This window comes from Vigna unguiculata, chromosome 6 (assembly GCF_004118075.2).
Source record: "Vigna unguiculata cultivar IT97K-499-35 chromosome 6, ASM411807v1, whole genome shotgun sequence".
NCBI classification, from domain to species: Eukaryota; Viridiplantae; Streptophyta; class Magnoliopsida; order Fabales; family Fabaceae; genus Vigna; species Vigna unguiculata.
The window spans coordinates 26560502-26579583 of record NC_040284.1 but is presented as its reverse complement, the minus strand read 5'-3'; the positions used below and the strand labels follow the sequence as shown (position 1 = coordinate 26579583).

Here is a 19082-nt window from a genome sequence, read left to right as displayed (position 1 = left end):
ATTAGAAAATCAGTTATTTTTTTAGTAAATAGTCAATTCAATATATAAATATTGAGATACTATGTTTTTAATATAATTAAAAAAATTAATAATTATTTAAAATTTGATTAGTCTTATCTTAACATGACACATGTATTTGGTAAAAACAAAATAAACATCAATATATATATATATATATATATATATATATATATATATATATATATATATATATATATATATATATATATATATATACTTTGCACTATAACATAACGATAGTGTCATAAATATTAATATTCTACATCTTATAACATCTTAATATAAAAAGCCACTAACAATGAAAGTACTCCTCTATATAAATTATTCACATATACAATATATAATGCAAGTTTTCATCATGGTATGTACATTAACACTTTTTTATCCTTAATTAAATTTGTAAAAAAATAGTATAAATTGCATATTTATAACAATTATAACAATATGTAAGGGATTATTTCCTCTAATTTATACATTTAATATTTATGCTTACCGTTATTAATATTATCTTTTTTTATTAAAATAAATAGAAATGTAAGTAGTGTCTCTTTTTCACCAACTTTCGCATTGGACTTATTTTTCATATTAAAAATAGAAAAATAGAAAAAATAATTTCAAACTCAAAATAAGAAACGAGTGCAAGAAGGTACAAGTTCAAAACATCATAAAATAAATGGGTTACGCCTGATTAAAACTCTTGTTGTTTCTTCCTGTACCCCATAATTTCTTTATGCACCTCCATGTGTTTTAAAGTTTCATTTTATCCTTTTTATTTTAAGTTTTAGAATACGAAATCCAAAAATATTTCAGAACGTAAAATACATAAATTAAAAATGACTTCCGGATTGTAAAATCTGTGTAGAATCGAGAATTTACTTTTGGTTTTTTGTATAAATAATTTGGAAGACTTATTAGAAAATACTACTAGTGTACACAGAGGCACACAGGCGCTATCGTGCCTCTGTATATGCATTTTTTAATTATGAATGATAGTATTTTAGTAGGTGATAATATATAAAATAAATTTATATTTATATTTATATTTATTAAAAATGAAGTGAAATGATAAAAATAAAGTGAAATGAATAGAAAAGTTAATTATTGATGAATAAAAAAAATAAGATATTTTTTTATAGAAAATAGGTAAAAAATAACCATTAATTTTAAAAAATAACAAATAATTATATTATAAAAGATAGAATTGATATTATGAAATGTGGACACAAAAGAGGAAATCCTCTTTATTATTTATTATTATTATAAAAAGAATAAGATAAAATTTTGTATAGAAAATAGGTAAAAAATAACCATTAATTTTAAAAAATAATAAATAATTATATTATAAAGGGTATAATTGGTATTATGAAATGTGGATACAAAAGAGGGAATCATCTTTATTATTGTTATAGATTTTTGACTTCCAAAACTGTATAATGCGGCAAGGATAAAGTAGGAATTATAATATTTATAGAGGTGCGGGAGAAGAAAAGTACGAAGGTACAGAAAGAATTATCCAAAACTAAAGGATTACAATCCAGCCCAAAAGACCTCGTGAAAATAAAACGTGAATGCTTGTTCTAATTTAGAAAAGGAAAATAAAAAATAAACATTGTATGGTAGGAGAATAGCATATTTTTTTACCTAATTTTTCTATAATACATATCTAAATGTTAATCATACTTTTAAGTTTAAAATTCTGAAAACATGTTCTATATAGATGTATCAAAATCATAAATATAAGTATATGTGACTGCGTAATAATTATCCAATACTGTAAATATGAGAAGTTAGCAAAACCTAAAAATGACTGCAAAGTAGATGCAGACTTGCAATTATCGAAGTCTCCGTAACACTGGTATCCCATTTTTCGCCTGCACTTTTCAAATAAGCATCTACTTAATTAGAGTTTCACTCTTTATGCATCCCAGAAATCTCACCCGCCATAATTATTTTACTTCACGGAAAGGGGTATTTTAGAATGTAAAATATAGTATGCAGAGTGAGTTTTGTATTTGGTAGATGATTTAAAATAAAGGGTAACCTGGTATAGTCTGGCTCGATCCACCACGGATTGATCATTTAGTGAGTCAATTCAATCTGACTCACTTATTAGTGAATCAAAAAAATTTGAACCCGACCTGGTCTACCACGGGTTGGTGGATTAAACGGGTTGATTTACCGACTTAATTAAAAAAAACACAATTTTTAAAATTTTTTTTTCAGTTAAAACTAAATTATAATTATAATTATAATTTAAATAAACTCCAATACAATTCAAATACAAACTAAAATCATAAAAATACAAAATTATCTATGTGTTGGCTAAAAAAATAATATAACCTGACGTAAATGCAAAACCCAACTTAACAAAAAACACTTGCAATTCACCCAGGGTTCAACCTGGATCAAAAGTCAACCCATATTAAAATTTATAAAAAAATTTCAACTCAATCCGAACCAAATCTGTGATGAACCGAGTTGATTCGCAAGTTGCAATCCATTTTGACAGTTTCTTAATTTAAAAGACACTCACTAAACAAAGGGTTTAGTAAACTGAGCCCAAAAGTTTCAATCGGCCTGATTTGTAATTTGAGTGGTTGAATTTACTTTTTGCACCCTCGTAACTATTAATTATTAATGCACTTCCGTAATTTTTAATATTAAAATTACGACTTTTGGAAGCAAACTTTTCCCGACAAACTTGTATCCAGAAATAGTAAACTGGAAACATCTTTCATATTGGATAATTTAAAAAGCCTTTTTAGAATGACAAATTCAGAACATTACATAAGTATGCATATCTAATTCTATACTTAATATAATTTGATATTATATGAAGGAATGAACTTTTCAATCTAATTTAATATTTTAAAATCGATTTATAAGATGCTATATATCATAACGACCACATGGATATGGTAATTGTGAGTGCAGTAGAGTTACAATGACATCTACATGATGCAACGAGATAGAATATTGTTTTTCTACCGCAAAAGAGTAAATGTGGAGGTGCAGTTAGTAGTCATGGGACAAAAGAGGAAAAAATGAGTCATTTACTTCCACTTTTTTTTTTTTTCATTTCGATTAGTACAAACCTTAAAATATTTCTAAATCCAAAACATGCGTAAGAATATACATTTCATAAGGTATCTTTGATTTAAAAATACCTTACATATTGCATGTAAGAAATATATTCTGGGTATAATCGGAAATGTATGGGTTAAATAATTTTTTTTTTAATTATTTTTATTTTCTATAATATCTCTGAAAAATAAATTTTTATAAAGTTTCAATGCAAAATATTTTAGAAAAAAAAATTTAAATGTAATACATAATATTAGATGGTATTTAGTACTTTCTCGATTGTTATAAAACATAATTAATTTTACGTATATTTCATGTTTGAATATGAAGGGAATAAGTGTATGTCAATTACTTAAATAGTTAGGTGTGGTTGAAGAAGATTTCTCACATTCTTAAATACTAAATATAAAAATTTGACACTTTTATGTTGAACGGGATTAAAAAACCTAAATGATAATTAGTTACATAGAAAGTATGCTAAGCGAGTTGGGCTCGGCCCAAAATCCCAGCCCAGAGGCAACTTCAAAAACCCTAATGTTGTCCTCCATAAGCACCGGGCACCGTGAGGGAAAAGGGTTTGTGCCGTTGTGTTGTGCTGTGTGGTGAAGTGAAGATGGTGTCAGGTTCGGGAATCTGCGCGAAGAGGGTGGTGGTTGACGCGCGGCACCACATGCTGGGTCGACTCGCGTCCATTGTGGCGAAAGAACTTCTCAACGGTCAAAAGGTAGTGGTAGTGCGGTGCGAAGAGATCTGCATCTCCGGTGGCCTCGTGAGGCAGAAGATGAAGTACATGAGATTCCTGCGCAAACGCATGAACACCAAACCTTCTCATGGCCCAATCCACTTCCGCGCCCCCGCTAAGATCTTCTGGCGTACCGTTCGTGGGTCTGTCACTTTTCTCTTTTCAAATGTTTCTTCGTTTTCTTTTATTCTTTGTTTTTACGAAAACCTATAATTGTGTTCGGGTCGATTAAGGTCAGTTTCAATTGTCTTTTTTGAATTCGTTGTGAGGTTTTTGAATTTTGTATTGCGTTTTGTAGAATGATACCACACAAGACAAAACGTGGGGAAGCTGCTCTTGATCGTTTGAAGGTTTATGAGGGGATTCCTCCTCCGTATGACAAGACCAAGAGAATGGTTGTTCCTGATGCTCTCAAGTATGTCTTTTATCCTCCTAAACTATTATTTTTTTGTTATTTTTAATAATGTGTCTTACTTTAATTGTACATATGTTAGCTAGGTATCACAATTGTTCCTTGTATGATGTTAGGGTTTTTTTTTCTGTCGCAATTAATGAACTAAACATGTAAGCTGATTTATAATTGATTTATAATTGGATGCAAGTGTGGAAAATCGTTATATTATTAGGGTTTGCCTGTTAAACTATATTACATTGAATGAATCTGTTTGTTTGCTTTGTGGAATTTAAGCTAATTGATTGAAATTGGAATCAGGGTTTTGAGGCTTCAGAAAGGACACAAGTATTGTGTGTTGGGCAGGTTATCATCTGAAGTTGGATGGAGCTACTACGATACCATCAGGGTAAGTTTTTGCCTTTGTAAACTTGTGACGGGTAACTGCAAATTTATATTTCGTGAAAGTGATTAGAATACATTCTATATGATCTCTTTGTCCAGTGTGGAGAATATATATTTTTGTTTGCTATTTAGCTGTTTTTGATTAATTGTGATAGTGGATGGGGTTTGGGAATGTGGGTAGACATGGTGCCAGTTATCTAGTATTGCCCATTTCTATCAATTATTATTATAGTTATGATTGTGCCATTATGTAATTTTGGAGTATAGGTAACTATAGGTACTATTCTTTAATATGATATGTTCGCTTATAAGAAAATTTGTTCTTTACTTGTTCAATCTTGGAGGGCATGAAAATTAGATTGATGGAAACGTTGTGCTTCTGTTGTGTGTAATTGTTTTGGGCTATGTGAGTAATTGTTTTACTATTGATTGCAGGAATTGGAGAAGAAGAGAAAGGATAAGGCAGAGTTGGTTTACGAGAGAAAGAAGCAGCTCAACAAGTTGAGAGTGAAAGCCGAGAAGATTGCTGAGGAGAAGCTGGGTTCTCAACTTGATGTTCTTGCCCCTGTTAAGTACTGAGTAGTCTTTTTAGTGTTTATTCAATTTTTTGTTGCCACTTTATACCGATCGAAGTACCTTTCAATTTTGCTGGAGGAAATATTTGTTATTGGATCGCTTTAAAATGTGATATGTGGAAGCTGTTTTTAATTTAATTACAATTTTAGTATCATCCAGAAAATTAATTGCTTTTTGATTAAAAAAAAAGTAGTTCACGGCTATCCTTTACTAGTAGAGTAAAATTTTCCAACTTTTTGTTCCTATAATTATTGGTGTTAGGTAATCTCGTATAGTTGTTTTTGTGAGGTAATATTGAATTCAAAGATTATTCTATGAAGTCTTATTTTACTTCCACGTAGGTTGTAACAATTACTCTTTCTTTGATGCAAGCTTCTTATTAAGGTTGTAATAATTTTTTTATTTTAATTTTAATCTTTGTATGATCATTTTTAAAAGACTCGACCTTTTATGTAAGGAGTAAATGCCAATAATAACGTGTGATTTGATTTAATAGAAACTTTAGTTATAAGTTGAGATGTAGCTTCTTTTAATATTTGAAATACTAAAATGATTTATTTTATATTTTTGGATTTTATATTTTTGAAACTCTTTTCTTACATCTACACAAAAGTTTTTTAATTAAACTAGAAGTGGTGTCTTCGATAGAAAAAGAGGAAAACTGAGTTTTGAAAATGTTGAAAGGGATATTATTGCTTCAGATGTCTCTTTTCCTTTTAACAGATTATTGAACTTGTACCATTAATTATTTAATTCTTTTCTTTAATTGTAATATTTAGTCTTATTTTCTTCAATTATTTCTAGTGTTTCACATGATTTATTTATTTTTATTTATTTTCTCCTGATCCATACATGGTTTGTTGTTCTACCTAAAATTATACACATCTTGATATAAATTGTAATTCTTCTTTTATGTAACAGAAGCGCATTTTTAGGATATAGAAACTGTACACTCCCTCATAACAGATATTTTTATTTGTGAAAAACATTTGTAATGTGTGTATAATTTGGAAAAAAATAAATTGAATATGCCATTATATTTTACTCTATTGCTTGCTAGAAAGTTATATTTAATGTAATGGTTTGAAAATACGACATCTTTTATATATAATAACAATAATTGAATTGTAATGTAACACGGATTAATATTTTGATAATCACAGATTACTTAAGCATTGTCATAATTATATTGTCTATTTTAGAGCTCAAATTCAATTCCATCGCAATATTTTATTTAAACACATTTTATTAAGTTTTACTCTCAAATTATATACAACTTTTAGTGTGTAAAACAAACGATTAAATATATATAAAAAAATTAATTTCATCACTTGCAATAACTTTTTTAAATTTGGACAGAGAACATTAAAATAATATTATAATAACTATTAACTATTTTTTTTTTAAAAAACACAAGTTTTATATTTATTAATAACTTCATTTAATAATAAAAGAAACCATTAAATTACTATCCTTATCTCTATTCATACATTAGAAGATACAGATGCTATTTTCAGAATATATTTTTTTTTATTAAACATTATAGGTATATCTTTCTTATACGAATAAATAATAGTAACAAAATTATTTTGAAAAGTTAGTAATAATAGCCATTAGGGCGGGTTAGTCCACCGAAAGAAAATAGATCGAAAATTTTAACTTGTTTTATTAAAAGATGAGTCAAAGGATTGAAGGGTTAGTCCATTAGTTTTTTAATTTTATACTTTTAATATATATATATATATATATATATATATATATATATATATATATATATATATATATATATATATATATAAACACTACAAGTATAATTTAAGTTTTAGTTAATTAATTAATATTTTTAATTAAATTAATTAAAATAATTATTAGCTTTACATATTAAATTGATTTATTATAATTAATGATTTAAGAAATATTAATAATTTAATTTACAATATCATTATATTTAGATTTTCAAGTAATATAATATAAAAAAGTTATATTTTATTTAAAAAAAGAGCCCATCAAGTTCCATCTCTAACCCACGATCTCAACTGGACAAAAAAATACTGATCAAAACAGGTTAACAGATTAAAAGCAGCAATCCAATTTGTCCAATTTTTGCAGATAGTGGACCAGCCCGCAGACCTCTTTTACCCCCTAATAATGACAACAATATAATATATTAGTAATATTTTTTAAATAATAATCAACAGAAGGAGTAATTACTAATTGTATTAATAGTGTTTAATTAAGTTAAAGTATTCCTAAATTGATGTAACTATAGCAGCCTTATTGAGGAGAAGGTGGTAGAGATGGTTTAACACTCCAGGAGCCAAAAAACAAAGCCGACCTTTCCCTTTCGCCAAAGGATCATCGAAAAACCCAAATCAAGACCAGTTTGAACAGTCTTTGGTGTGCTACCTTCTTTATATTACACCCTTCTAACAACTTCTCTGTTTTTCAAATCTACCCTTTTTCCAATCACATCTTCTGCTCTGATAGCCACTACAGCTTCTTTCTTCTCGATCTCAGGATGTTTCATTTGACTTTGTCTCAGGTACTTCCCTTTCACCCATTTCCCTTTCTCCATGTTGTCACTGTTTTTGTCTTTCCAGAACCAATGGGTCACTCTAATCGGAATCAAAATTCCAACTTTTTATTTTTACTTTTCTTTTTTCTCTATTTTTCGTTTGGGTTTTTGTTGGTGTGTGGAGATGTGTTTGTAGAAAGTCAAAGCTCAGAAATTTAACGTGAGTGGAGTTTTAAGCTCAGAAATTTTATCAGTTTGTGCATGAAATTTAATTGACGAGTACTAAGACTTTTATGGGGTTTAGCAGGCGGCTGTAACTGTTCCTGTTGGCAGCGATTTGTCTCTCAGAAGATCTGCGTTCAAGGTTTGATAGTACTTCTGTTTCGTTTTGTCTGCCTTTTGACTTTAGAAGTTATTTGATGTTTCTGCTCTTTGTGTCATGTTAAATAACCGATCCAACTGTCTGAGGAATATGCAGTTATGCTAGCTTTTTATGAGTATGTTGATTACCTCGAGGGGTCAAGTTCAATTACACAGATCAGTGGATGAACATGTTTATTTCTGAGAGTTTAGAAAGGGGCCAAAGGGCTGTGTTTTACTATAGATTAGATTTGCTTCATTTCCATACATGCAAAACTGTAATAGAGTGGAACAAACACTGGGCAAAGGTGAAAGTTTTATCTTTTGGTCAAAAAAAGCTTTTGGTTGTAGTTGGTAACTGGTGTTATATATGGTTTTCTACTTGTATGGTGCAACTGGGGTATTTTTAATTCTATATTAGAAATGTAGAGCTTTGGCATTGATGTATTTTGGTTTTCCCAGAACAGTGGTGTTTTAGTTAGAGTGTCTACTTAGCACATGTGTATGGGGTTTGTACAATCTTGTTTCCATAGATGCTTGTGTTGCTATGTATTAATTGATTTTCAAAGAACTAAGAACATAATACTGCAGTTGGTAGAATAAGAGATTCTGTTTTTAACAAAAACTACACTTGACGGTGCAGGCCCCTAACTTAAACTTTCGGGATAAGTCATGGGCACCAGTATTAACTTTGGACTTGAAGGCTAACAGCTCTTGTTTAAGAAGTAGAAATGTGGTATGCATGTCAGTGCAACAAGCAAGTGTACCAAAAGTTTCTGTCTCACCTTTAGAACTGGAAGATGCTGAAGAACCTCCATTGAATTTGTACAAGCCTAAAGAACCCTATACAGCAACAATTGTGTCTGTTGAGAGACTTGTGGGACCGAAAGCTCCTGGGGAAACTTGTCATATTGTGATTGATCATGGTGGAAATGTTCCCTACTGGGAAGGACAGAGTTATGGTGTTATTCCTCCAGTAAGTGACGTATTCCTGATTGTTATTCTATGCTTCCCTCTCATTCTTTCTGATTTATCTTTGCGTTAAGATTTTTCTGATAAAATAATCTTGATGAAGGAATGGGTTTTAAATATTTACAATGTTTAATTATATGTCCTTTTGCTGTAGAATTTTGTGATTAGTAGTCATCATCAAGCTGATCTGTCTCCCCTCTCCACCTTCCATCTGAAAACTAATGGTGCCTTTTGGCTTATTAATTCATGTATAAAGCATTTTTTTTTCTTTTTTGTGGGATCAGATGTAGGAGTTAAAATTCTAAATTAATTTTACAAGTTGTAAATACCATTTTACATGGGTGACAGGGTGAAAATCCAAAGAAACCCGGGGCTCCCCACAATGTACGACTATATTCGATTGCTTCCACGAGGTATGGAGACTCTTTTGATGGTAAAACAGCCAGCTTGTGTGTGCGCCGTGCTGTTTACTATGATCCTGAGACAGGAAAGGAAGATCCGTCCAAGAATGGCGTTTGTAGCAATTTTCTGTGTGACTCAAAACCTGGAGACAAAATTAAGATCACAGGTAAGGCTTAACCCTTTTTACTTCAGCAAAGGTTGACATACTCTCTAATTTCTTGTGTAACCAACATTTGTATTCCAACAAGTTTTAATATCTTTTTATATTGATGTTGCCATGATCAGTAGCTTCTTGTTTTTCCTGTTACCATAGGTGTGTTCTACGCACCTTACCAGATTGTGTTCTAATCTATACTTCCTCAATGTAATGTTGGAATATAGCTTGTTTACTGCTGTTTGTTTTCTGTTTAATCATATGTGATGGCAGCAATTTGCTTAAATGATGCGCGTTGTGATTGTGAAAAAAAAACTCATTTTCATAAACAATGATTTGAAATTGAACAGACAAGGTGATTTGATGTACTTAAATTCTCTGAACTTTGTAAGGTTTTCATGCAGTATACTAGTGAACCAGTTGTTCACACTTTAGCAGCTCTTAAGTTTTAACATTTGTTCTACTGGTTAACATCAAACTCTTACAGTATGGTGTAGCATAGTAAAGAAATGTGACAAACCAAATAAGGAGAAAGTATATATTGTACAACAGCTTACGAGTCATTGCATGACTGCATTTCTAGGTTCATCATGAGAAAGTTTTGGTTGTTATTGTTAACTGGTCTTGGGTGTCAACTGTCCATTGTGAATGTTGGTGAACTTACATCTTTCTGGGTAGGAATTGAATCAGCTACAATTTTTTTGGCAGGCCCTTCAGGGAAGATAATGCTTTTGCCTGAGGATGACCCTAATGCTACCCATATAATGATTGCCACCGGCACTGGTGTTGCTCCATACAGAGGCTATCTACGTCGAATGTTCATGGAATCTGTCCCTAACTACAAGTTCGGTGGACTGGCATGGCTTTTCCTTGGCGTTGCCAACTCTGACAGTCTTCTCTATGATGAGGAATTCAGTAAATACCTCAAGGATTACCCAAATAATTTCCGTTATGATCGAGCCCTTAGCAGAGAACAAAAGAACAAGAATGGGGGAAAAATGTATGTTCAGGATAAGATTGAGGAGTATAGTGATGAAATCTTCAAACTCCTGGATAACGGGGCCCACATATATTTCTGTGGTCTGAAAGGTATGATGCCTGGGATCCAAGACACACTGAAGAGGGTTGCTGAGCAAAGAGGAGAAAGCTGGGAAGAGAAGCTTTCTCAGCTTAAGAAGAACAAACAGTGGCATGTTGAAGTCTACTGAGAAGATTCTTTAGTGCAGATTGCAGAGTAGTAGTCCCCTTTGTCTGAAACAAGAAAAATGCAAAACATTTTCATTTGGTGCTTTTAATAAAAATAATATTCATCCAGCAGCTTGCTTTAGTAGCTGTAGCTGTTCTGTATCAGTAAATTGCAATGATACATTGTGTTCTTTTGATCGATACAGAATTGAAAAACCCAGCAAGTACTATATGGTAGAGTCCTTTTGTTAAGGGTAGCAGCATGTTTTCTTTTGCCAAATTCTGACTTATGTTAAGAAGGATTGTCAATCCTATAAAAGGATAAGCCTAACCTAGAATCATGAATGAAGAAACATGTGAGCCCCTTTCAGTTATTGTCTTATTTAATTGTGACATTTCTTTCCTATTTCAAAACAATTGGGAGTGCACATTTGTAACATAGATGATAAAAGACATTGATTTCAGAAATTTTTTGCTCAGTACGTCGAGAAGCAAGGACATTTTCATCGCTAATCATTCACAGGATTTTAAGCTTTTGGTTCATAATAATAAAATTAATGTTTTTCTGTCTTAAATACACCAATTAAATAATTAATTTAGATGTGGGTTTTGTAAAATATTAAATTAATTAGACCATCATTTTTGAAAAATAATTCAAGAGGTAATACTTCATGAGCTATGAACTATTATTTTTTTAACATTTATTTTTAATAAACTCCCTATCAATATAAAAGTGGAATTAAAGTCACAGAAAAAAGGTGTAATTTTGACATGATAAAGAGAAAATAAAAAATAAAAGAAAATAGAAAACAAATGACTTGAAAAGGACAATACAGAAAGCGGTGAGAGTGACGGACAGGTAGTCACACAAGGAAACGCTTAAAACCTAAGCAACCCAAAAAGAAATAAAAATACTAACACTCAACAAACAGAACTTTTATTTTCTTTTGAAAAAAATATAAATTTCAGAAATAAGATCCTTACAAAATTATTAAATAATTGTGGTAAAGAGATAACTGGAATCGCTATTTTAAAAGAAATTAAAATAAAAGAAAGAGATAACTATAATAATTAAATAATATTGAGTGATTTGAAAGAGTGCATAAATTAACACGAATAGTACAATTAAAGCAGCAAGAGATTGAGAAAAAAACTAGATAAAAAATAAAATAGTAAAAGAAAAAGGGATTTATTAAGTAGCTGTAAGTACAAAATTTAGCTTAAAAATTGTATACTAACCTCTCGTATTCCTTTTGTATACATACTCATAGATTTGCTAATTTTTACAGCATTCAAATATGCTTGATTATTATTATTATTATTATTATTATTATTATTTATAATAATATATTTACCTTTAGAAAAATTAATAATTTTATAATTAATAATATAAAATGCTTTACTTTGATTTATGAAAGTCAATAATACATTAATATTATATATATATATATATATATAACCGTTCAAACCAGTCACTACCGTTCTCTTGTGTTTACGCAAACGCTCCACCCGTTTCTTCTGATGTCGTCGCTCTGGGGACTCACCACCGCGATCCTCATCGCGATCGCGCTACTCTTCGCCGGAAGTTCCTCCGCCGGGCGAGATCTCCGGCCGTCGGAGCACGGCCTCTTCTTTCAGGCCTCGCCGCCGGCCAATTCCTCGCCGGATATGAGGTCCTTCTTCAGCACCAGCAAGGGCTCTTCTGCTTCCGACTTTCCACCCGGTAACATGACGGAGTCCCTTCCGCCGCAGTGGTGGGGAGTTGGCGGCGCCAGAAGAAGCCACGTGGGACAGGCGCTGATGACGGCGAGTCTGGTGTGCGGAATCACAGGTGGCATCCTGTTAGTGGCTTCGGCGCTGCTTTATTTGTTTAAGCACAGGAAAAAGCCGCACCAAAACGAATCGTTTCGTGCTTCTAACACTAATAATAATAATTGTAATAATGTTAGTCACAATAATAGTGACAACAAGCTTCAATTAGTAGCAGTTGCGCGTGATGGTTGAGTTGCAACCACTGTGTAAATGGATTTTGCTGTATTTGTATTATATATTTAATTTATTTATTTATTTGTGGTAGAGCTCACCTGTGACAATAAATTTTTTTTAGTTATTATTGACTAACTGACCTAACTTTTTGTCTCTCCAGTTAAGTGAAGTGACTCCTCAACCAATTTCTTATCTTTAGTAAAACAAGTTGAATTTAAAAGGTTCAAAATTATTTATATTTTATTTAATTATGTTTTTTTTTATCTTGAAATTTGTGGTAATTTTGATTTTAAATTTTAAATTTATTTTTTTTAGTTTTTAATATTGTTTTTTAGCATTAAAAACAATTATAAACCTTAGATTTTAAATCCTAAATTTTATTCTTCAAGTTTAGTTGTTTTTCTAATTTTGAGAAACTAAAAATAGTTTTAAAATTTGAGTGTTATCACAAAAAAGACACAACAATATAGTGTTAATTATTTTTTAAAATTCCACTTAAAAGACTTATTCTCTTGTTTTAAATATATTTTTAAATGCCATTCTAATTAAGAGGACAAAAAAAGAGAAAGTGAGAGTTTTGTTCTATTTATTTAACATAGGACAAATGGAACTCACTGTCAATCAATAGAAAAAATTGTTACAGATAAACCAATCTTAAATATGAGTTCAAAGGATATAATAGTTTTAAAAAAATGAATAAAGTGCATAAAAAATTTAACAGACGGATACACTTCAATTGTTTGTAAGTGTTTTGGGCTTTGTATTCACTCACAATAAATAGAAGGGGTTTTCTTCCTGCACCCCAAATATTTCTTCTGCACCTCCAAACTTTTCATAAATTTCAAAACTACCCTTTTAGTATTTTTAAATTTTAAATCAATTAATCTCTATTTCTCTCTCCTATTTAATGCTTCACTTGTTTTTACTCAACCCTAGCCGTCGCACACCCCCCAATCTTTCATCTGTCCCACTCACCTCTCTAATGTGCCTCAGTGTTGTGCCCCACTCCTTCCATTTTTTTGCCTCACTGTCGTGCCCCATTCCTTCTATTTTTTTGTCCGCTCTTCCTCTTCCCTTCACCATTCCTCTCCAACAGGTAAGTAAAGCTATCCTGTTGTATATTTTAATTTTTTAATTTTTTGATTGTTTCTACCATGTAGTTATTATTTTTTATTTGAATATAGATCTGTAAAAACACAAACCCGGAAGTCGTGGACTTCCATAGAACCAGGTTGGGAAGCAAAAAAAAAAATGGCACTTACGGAAGTCGACTTCCGTAAGCCATCAATACCGTTCCGTAGTTAAAACTGAGTTCCGTGAAAGTAAACATTATTGATTTCCGTAAGAGCATATGACTTCTGTAGAGTATGGCGTGACTTCTGTACGCCACTTCCGTAAGGCGAGTTCCACTTCCGTAAGGCGAGTTCCACTTCCGTAAGGCGAGTTCCACTTCCGTAAGGCGAGTTCCACTTCCGTAAGGCGAGTTCCACTTCCGTAATAACGTAATGACGTGTTCCGTAATTTTTTTTACTTAATTTTAATTTTAATGTAAATAATTTTGATATTAATTAATTTTAATTATTATTAATTTTAATTTTAAAAAAGTAAAATTTAGAATAATTAAAATTTTAGTTATTTACGATTTTGAGTAATTTTAATTTTATTTAATTTTATTATTAAGTAAATATAATTTTAAAAAATTATAATTTTAAATAATTAGAATTTAAAATAGTTAAAATTATAGTTATTTACGATTTTGAATAATTTAAATTTTAATTAATTTTATTATTGAGTAAATATAATTTTAAATAATTATAATTTAGAATAATTAAAATTTTAGTTATTAACGATTTAGAATAATTTTAATTTTAATTAATTATATTATTGAGCAAATATAAATTTAAATAATTATAATTTTAAATAATTATAATTTAGAATAATTAAAATTTTATTTATTTATGATTTTGATAAATTTTAATTTTAATTAATTTTATTATTGAGTAAATATAAATTTAAATAATTATAATTTTGAATAATTATAAATTTAGTTATTTACGATATTGAATAATTTTAATTTTAATTGATTTTTTATTGAGTAAATATAATTTGAAATAATTATAATTTTGAATAATTAAAATTTTAGTTATTTACCATTTTGAATAATTTTAATTTTAATTAATTTTATTATTCAGTAAATATAAATTTAAATAATTATAATTTTGAATAATTTAAATTTTGGTTATTTATGATTTTTAATAATTTAAATTTTAATTAATTTTATTATTGATAAATATAATTTTAAATAATTATAATTTTGAATAATTTTAATTTATTTAATTTAATTATTGAGTAAATATAATTTAAAATAATTATAATTTTGAATAATTAAAATTTTAGTTATTTACGATTTTGTATAATTTTAATTTTAATTAATTTTATTGTTGAGTAAATATAATTTTAAATAATTATAATTTTGAATAATAATAATATATTATAATTTTGAATAATAATAATATATTATAATTTTGAATATTAATAATTATAAATAATTATTATTTGTAAAAATTATAATTATTATTTATAATTTTGGATAATTTTAATTAATTATATTGTTCGAATAATTTTATTTTTAATTACAGACATGGCTAGGACAAGAGGAGCTCATCGTGGTGGCTCAAGTTCTTCACATGCTGAGGCTTCTGAGCAAGAGCCTAGGCAGAGACCTACTGCATCTGTTCGTAGAAGAGGTAAGGGTCATCGTACAGAGAGTGGTCCATCATCTCATGGGGAAAGTGGTTCATCAACTAGTCATGGAGAAGTTGGTCCATCATTACCAACTCCTACTGATATTCATGAGGAGCAAGAAAATATAATTCACCATGAGGAGGTTGTTGCCGGGCAGGACCACGATGTTTTAGGAGGATTTCCTGGAGGACCCGAGGATACATCTTTGTTGACCGGATTTGCTGATCATGTTGCATGTGCTATTTGGGATGGCCAGGTTAGTATTGTACTTTAATAATTTATTTTTTGAAATTGGTGGATGAATTTATAATATTTGTATAATGGTTTTTATTAGGACCGAGTGGACATGAAGTTAGTGTCCCATGGCAAGAAATTGAAAAGATTCGGAGTTTGTCATGCAGCTATTCAGCCATTTGTTCAAAATTCAGGGTTGATGCCACTATGTGATATAATATATGAATATCCTGATAAGGGTTTGATACTAGCTTTTGTTGAGAGGTGGCATAGAGAGACCAGCAGCTTTCATCTTCCTTTTTTTTGTTGTGCACCTTTGGTTTTAACTTTTCGCATTGGAGCCACCATTGATGTCATTGCAGGACACGCAATTTCATGTAACTTTTGTTTGATTATTACTTTTCCTGCAATATCGACTTCACTGAAACGATTCACAACCATATCAATTTCCTTGTCTATGCATAACCTAGGAAGCGATTCATTTGATGAAATATTTGAGAAGCTTAATCTAGTCCACATTATATGAAGAACAGTCGGAGGAATCACCCCATAGACATATCGTGCTAATTCACAAGCACATGGTAAACCATATGTCGCTCGCAACACACATCCACAACTCCCGCTGTCAAATCCTATATGATTGACTCGTTCAACCTCATCAGCAATGAGTCCTAAAGCATGTCTTGATACAATTCCAACCAATCTTTTATATATGCCTCCCTTATACGCGTCACTGATTAGATTTATACTTTTTTTAAAAGATGCCTTGATTTCATTATGTTGGAGGATAATAACGTTATGGATTGCATCCCAACACGAGCATAAGTCTCCCATACTGCTTCCTAGAACTTTCTTCAGGCTCCAGTGCGCTGATTCAACCCTATTATATTTAACACAAACAATATTATAAGTGAATTAAGAACATAACTTATGATAATAACAATGGAACATACCTATTTGATGTTGTGTTTCCTAAATGCATTACTCGATTTGTCCATGCCTTTACAAAGAATTTTTTATAAGGAATTATCCAACTTTCATTGACATACTCAAAGAATAAAGGCCATGAGATACAAACATGACGAAGGCGGTCAACACAATCATTAAAGGACGACTCATCTTCACAATACATAACATTTTCCCATGCTTCCATCACAACATCCCATGCGTCAACAGAATTTACTAACATTTTACACTTCGCTTGCACATTTTTATGAATATGGAATCGGCAGAGGAGATGATAACAATCAGGAAAAACACTCCCAATAGCATTCATCAAAGCAAGGTCTCAGTCGCTCACAATTACTTGTGGACCGCCCTCAGAGGTCATGAATAATCCTCTAAATCTTTCTAGGGCCCAAGTGAAATTAGATTCTCGTTCACTAGATATGAATGCAAACGCAGCAGAGAAAGTCAACCCTGTAGATGTCACCCCAACTATCTCAAGTAATGGCAATCGATATTTGTTAGTTTTGTAGGTGGTGTCCATCAAGAATACGATATTAAATGCATTCAACAATTTAACAGAATTAGGATGTGTCCAAAACATATCACTAACCACTTCAGATTCTTCTTGACATCTACTCCAATGAATGTAATTATCACGATCTAACAACATCATCAAGTGTTGTTATTCAGTTCTTCAACCTCTCAACGATCGTTTATAAGTGTATCTTGCATTATAAATTTGCTTTATCGTTGTGACATTACACTCACTATTTTCTTTGAGAGTGAGTAGAATATTTGCTGGCTTGACTTGACTCTTAGACATGTCAACAAGCAAGGATTGTTCAGAAGATTTTAACCTCCCAACAAATGGGTGACCAACTAGTGTATGAGACACATCATGGTTATGATATCCACACATTACCTTTAACATCCAACCATCTCCATTACTAATTGGTTTGCCTCTGAGTTTAAATGGACAATCACATTTTCTTGTGCCAGAGACACTAGGCTGCACATCAAATTTATACTTCCTATACTTACCACCCCTTTCACAGCCTAACAATACATACGTTTTCCTCCCAGGTTGACTAGTAGCTTTGTCAGATCTGATAATGACAACAACAAAACCAAGATGAAATGTTATTCCTCGAACCCACTGAATCAACTCATCTCGTGTTGAAAATATTTGATCAGTCGTAAAATTATTTGTATAGTCTCCATCACTCATCTCATTTATAAAAGAAGAGAAATCTGAGATGAAATTCGAATTTACTTGTGAATCCATGAAATTTAAAGGGAGATCGTCCATCTTAGATAACTTTACCCACCTATAATCTAACATTAGTAATCAATACCACTTTTTACAAAATAAAACAAATATAAAAAAAATTAAAATATTCCTCAAACAATTAAATAAATATAAAAAAAATATACATAAACACTCAACCATAAAAAAATCAAAATAAATAAAATTAAATCAATAAAAAATAAAAATATTCATTCAAAAATATAAAACAAACACACAATAAATAAATAGTAAACTTAAACAAATAATAATTAAAACACACAAAAATATAACAATAAAAAATATATAAACAAAAAATAAATATTCATGTAAATAAAAGTTAAATAAATAATATAAATAAATAATAAATAAAACATAAGTTATTATTCAAACCCTAACAAAATTATAAATTACAAAATAAAATAAATTAAAATATCACTAAGTCTAAAAGCATGGAAGTAGAAGAGTGAAAGAAAAAAGAGAAAACAAAACTTAGTGTAAAAGCATTTACGGAAGTGGAAAACTGAAAAAAAAAAAAAAACTTTGTCTAAAACCATCTACGAAAGTGGAGTGGAAAAGTGAAAAAAAAGAAGAAGCATGGTAGAACATAGAAAGCATCAAAAGTGGAAAAAAGGAAAAACAAGATAAATCATTACCTACGGAAGTGAAAAAAATTTTCTCACCACACTACTTACCAAACATATACTCGACTTCCGGGCGAAAAATTGACTTAATATACTCGACTTCCGGGCGAAAAATTGACTTAAAAGAGCGGAAGTCCACTTCCGTAACACTATAAAAATTTTACACGTCACTTCCACTTCCAATTAAATCATACACTTCCGGAAGTCGACTTCCGTTTCACACATACATTTCTGGAAGTCGACTTCCGTAGAAGAGAAAAAATAATTTCATTTTCGTAAAGTTAGATTTGGCTTCCGGAAGTCGACTTCCGTTTTACATATGCACTTCCGGAAGTCGACTTCCATATATGAAAAAATAACTTGACTTCACACTTTCGTATTGACTTCCGTAAAATGTAAGAATGAAATATTAAAAATGCACCAACATTTATCT

The 19082-nt window shown here is 30.3% G+C and overlaps 4 protein-coding genes across 5 annotated transcripts; all 4 read left to right on the top strand.

The window, feature by feature from the left end:
• The first annotated feature begins 3646 nt into the window (after nucleotides 1–3646).
• Nucleotides 3647–5373, top strand: LOC114186850 (60S ribosomal protein L13a-4-like). The gene is made up of 4 exons (XM_028074894.1): nucleotides 3647–3990; nucleotides 4146–4262; nucleotides 4560–4647; nucleotides 5079–5373. Exons 1-4 carry the CDS (start codon nucleotides 3719–3721, stop codon nucleotides 5220–5222), a joined length of 621 nt encoding a protein of 206 aa, XP_027930695.1. The 5' UTR covers nucleotides 3647–3718; the 3' UTR covers nucleotides 5223–5373.
• A 2089-nt stretch (nucleotides 5374–7462) lies between these two features.
• Nucleotides 7463–11189, top strand: LOC114188014 (ferredoxin--NADP reductase, root isozyme, chloroplastic). 2 transcript variants are annotated; one of them, XM_028076490.1, is made up of 5 exons: nucleotides 7463–7761; nucleotides 8042–8098; nucleotides 8738–9070; nucleotides 9415–9634; nucleotides 10331–11189. In XM_028076490.1, exons 1-5 carry the CDS (start codon nucleotides 7738–7740, stop codon nucleotides 10828–10830), a joined length of 1134 nt encoding a protein of 377 aa, XP_027932291.1. In that variant the 5' UTR covers nucleotides 7463–7737; the 3' UTR covers nucleotides 10831–11189. The 2 variants fall into 2 exon arrangements, with proteins under 2 accessions (XP_027932291.1, XP_027932290.1); XM_028076489.1 differs by having other exon boundaries at nucleotides 7482–7761; nucleotides 8039–8098.
• Nucleotides 11190–12250: 1061 nt separating this feature from the next.
• LOC114188807 lies at nucleotides 12251–12885 on the top strand. The gene has a single exon (XM_028077451.1). The coding sequence runs from the start codon at nucleotides 12329–12331 to the stop codon at nucleotides 12809–12811; it is 483 nt and encodes a 160-aa protein (XP_027933252.1). The 5' UTR covers nucleotides 12251–12328; the 3' UTR covers nucleotides 12812–12885.
• A 2549-nt stretch (nucleotides 12886–15434) lies between these two features.
• On the top strand, nucleotides 15435–16306 carry LOC114188567. The gene is made up of 2 exons (XM_028077140.1): nucleotides 15435–15794; nucleotides 15873–16306. The coding sequence occupies exons 1-2, from the start codon at nucleotides 15435–15437 to the stop codon at nucleotides 16296–16298; spliced, it is 786 nt and encodes a 261-aa protein (XP_027932941.1). The 3' UTR covers nucleotides 16299–16306.
• The last annotated feature ends 2776 nt before the right edge of the window (nucleotides 16307–19082 follow it).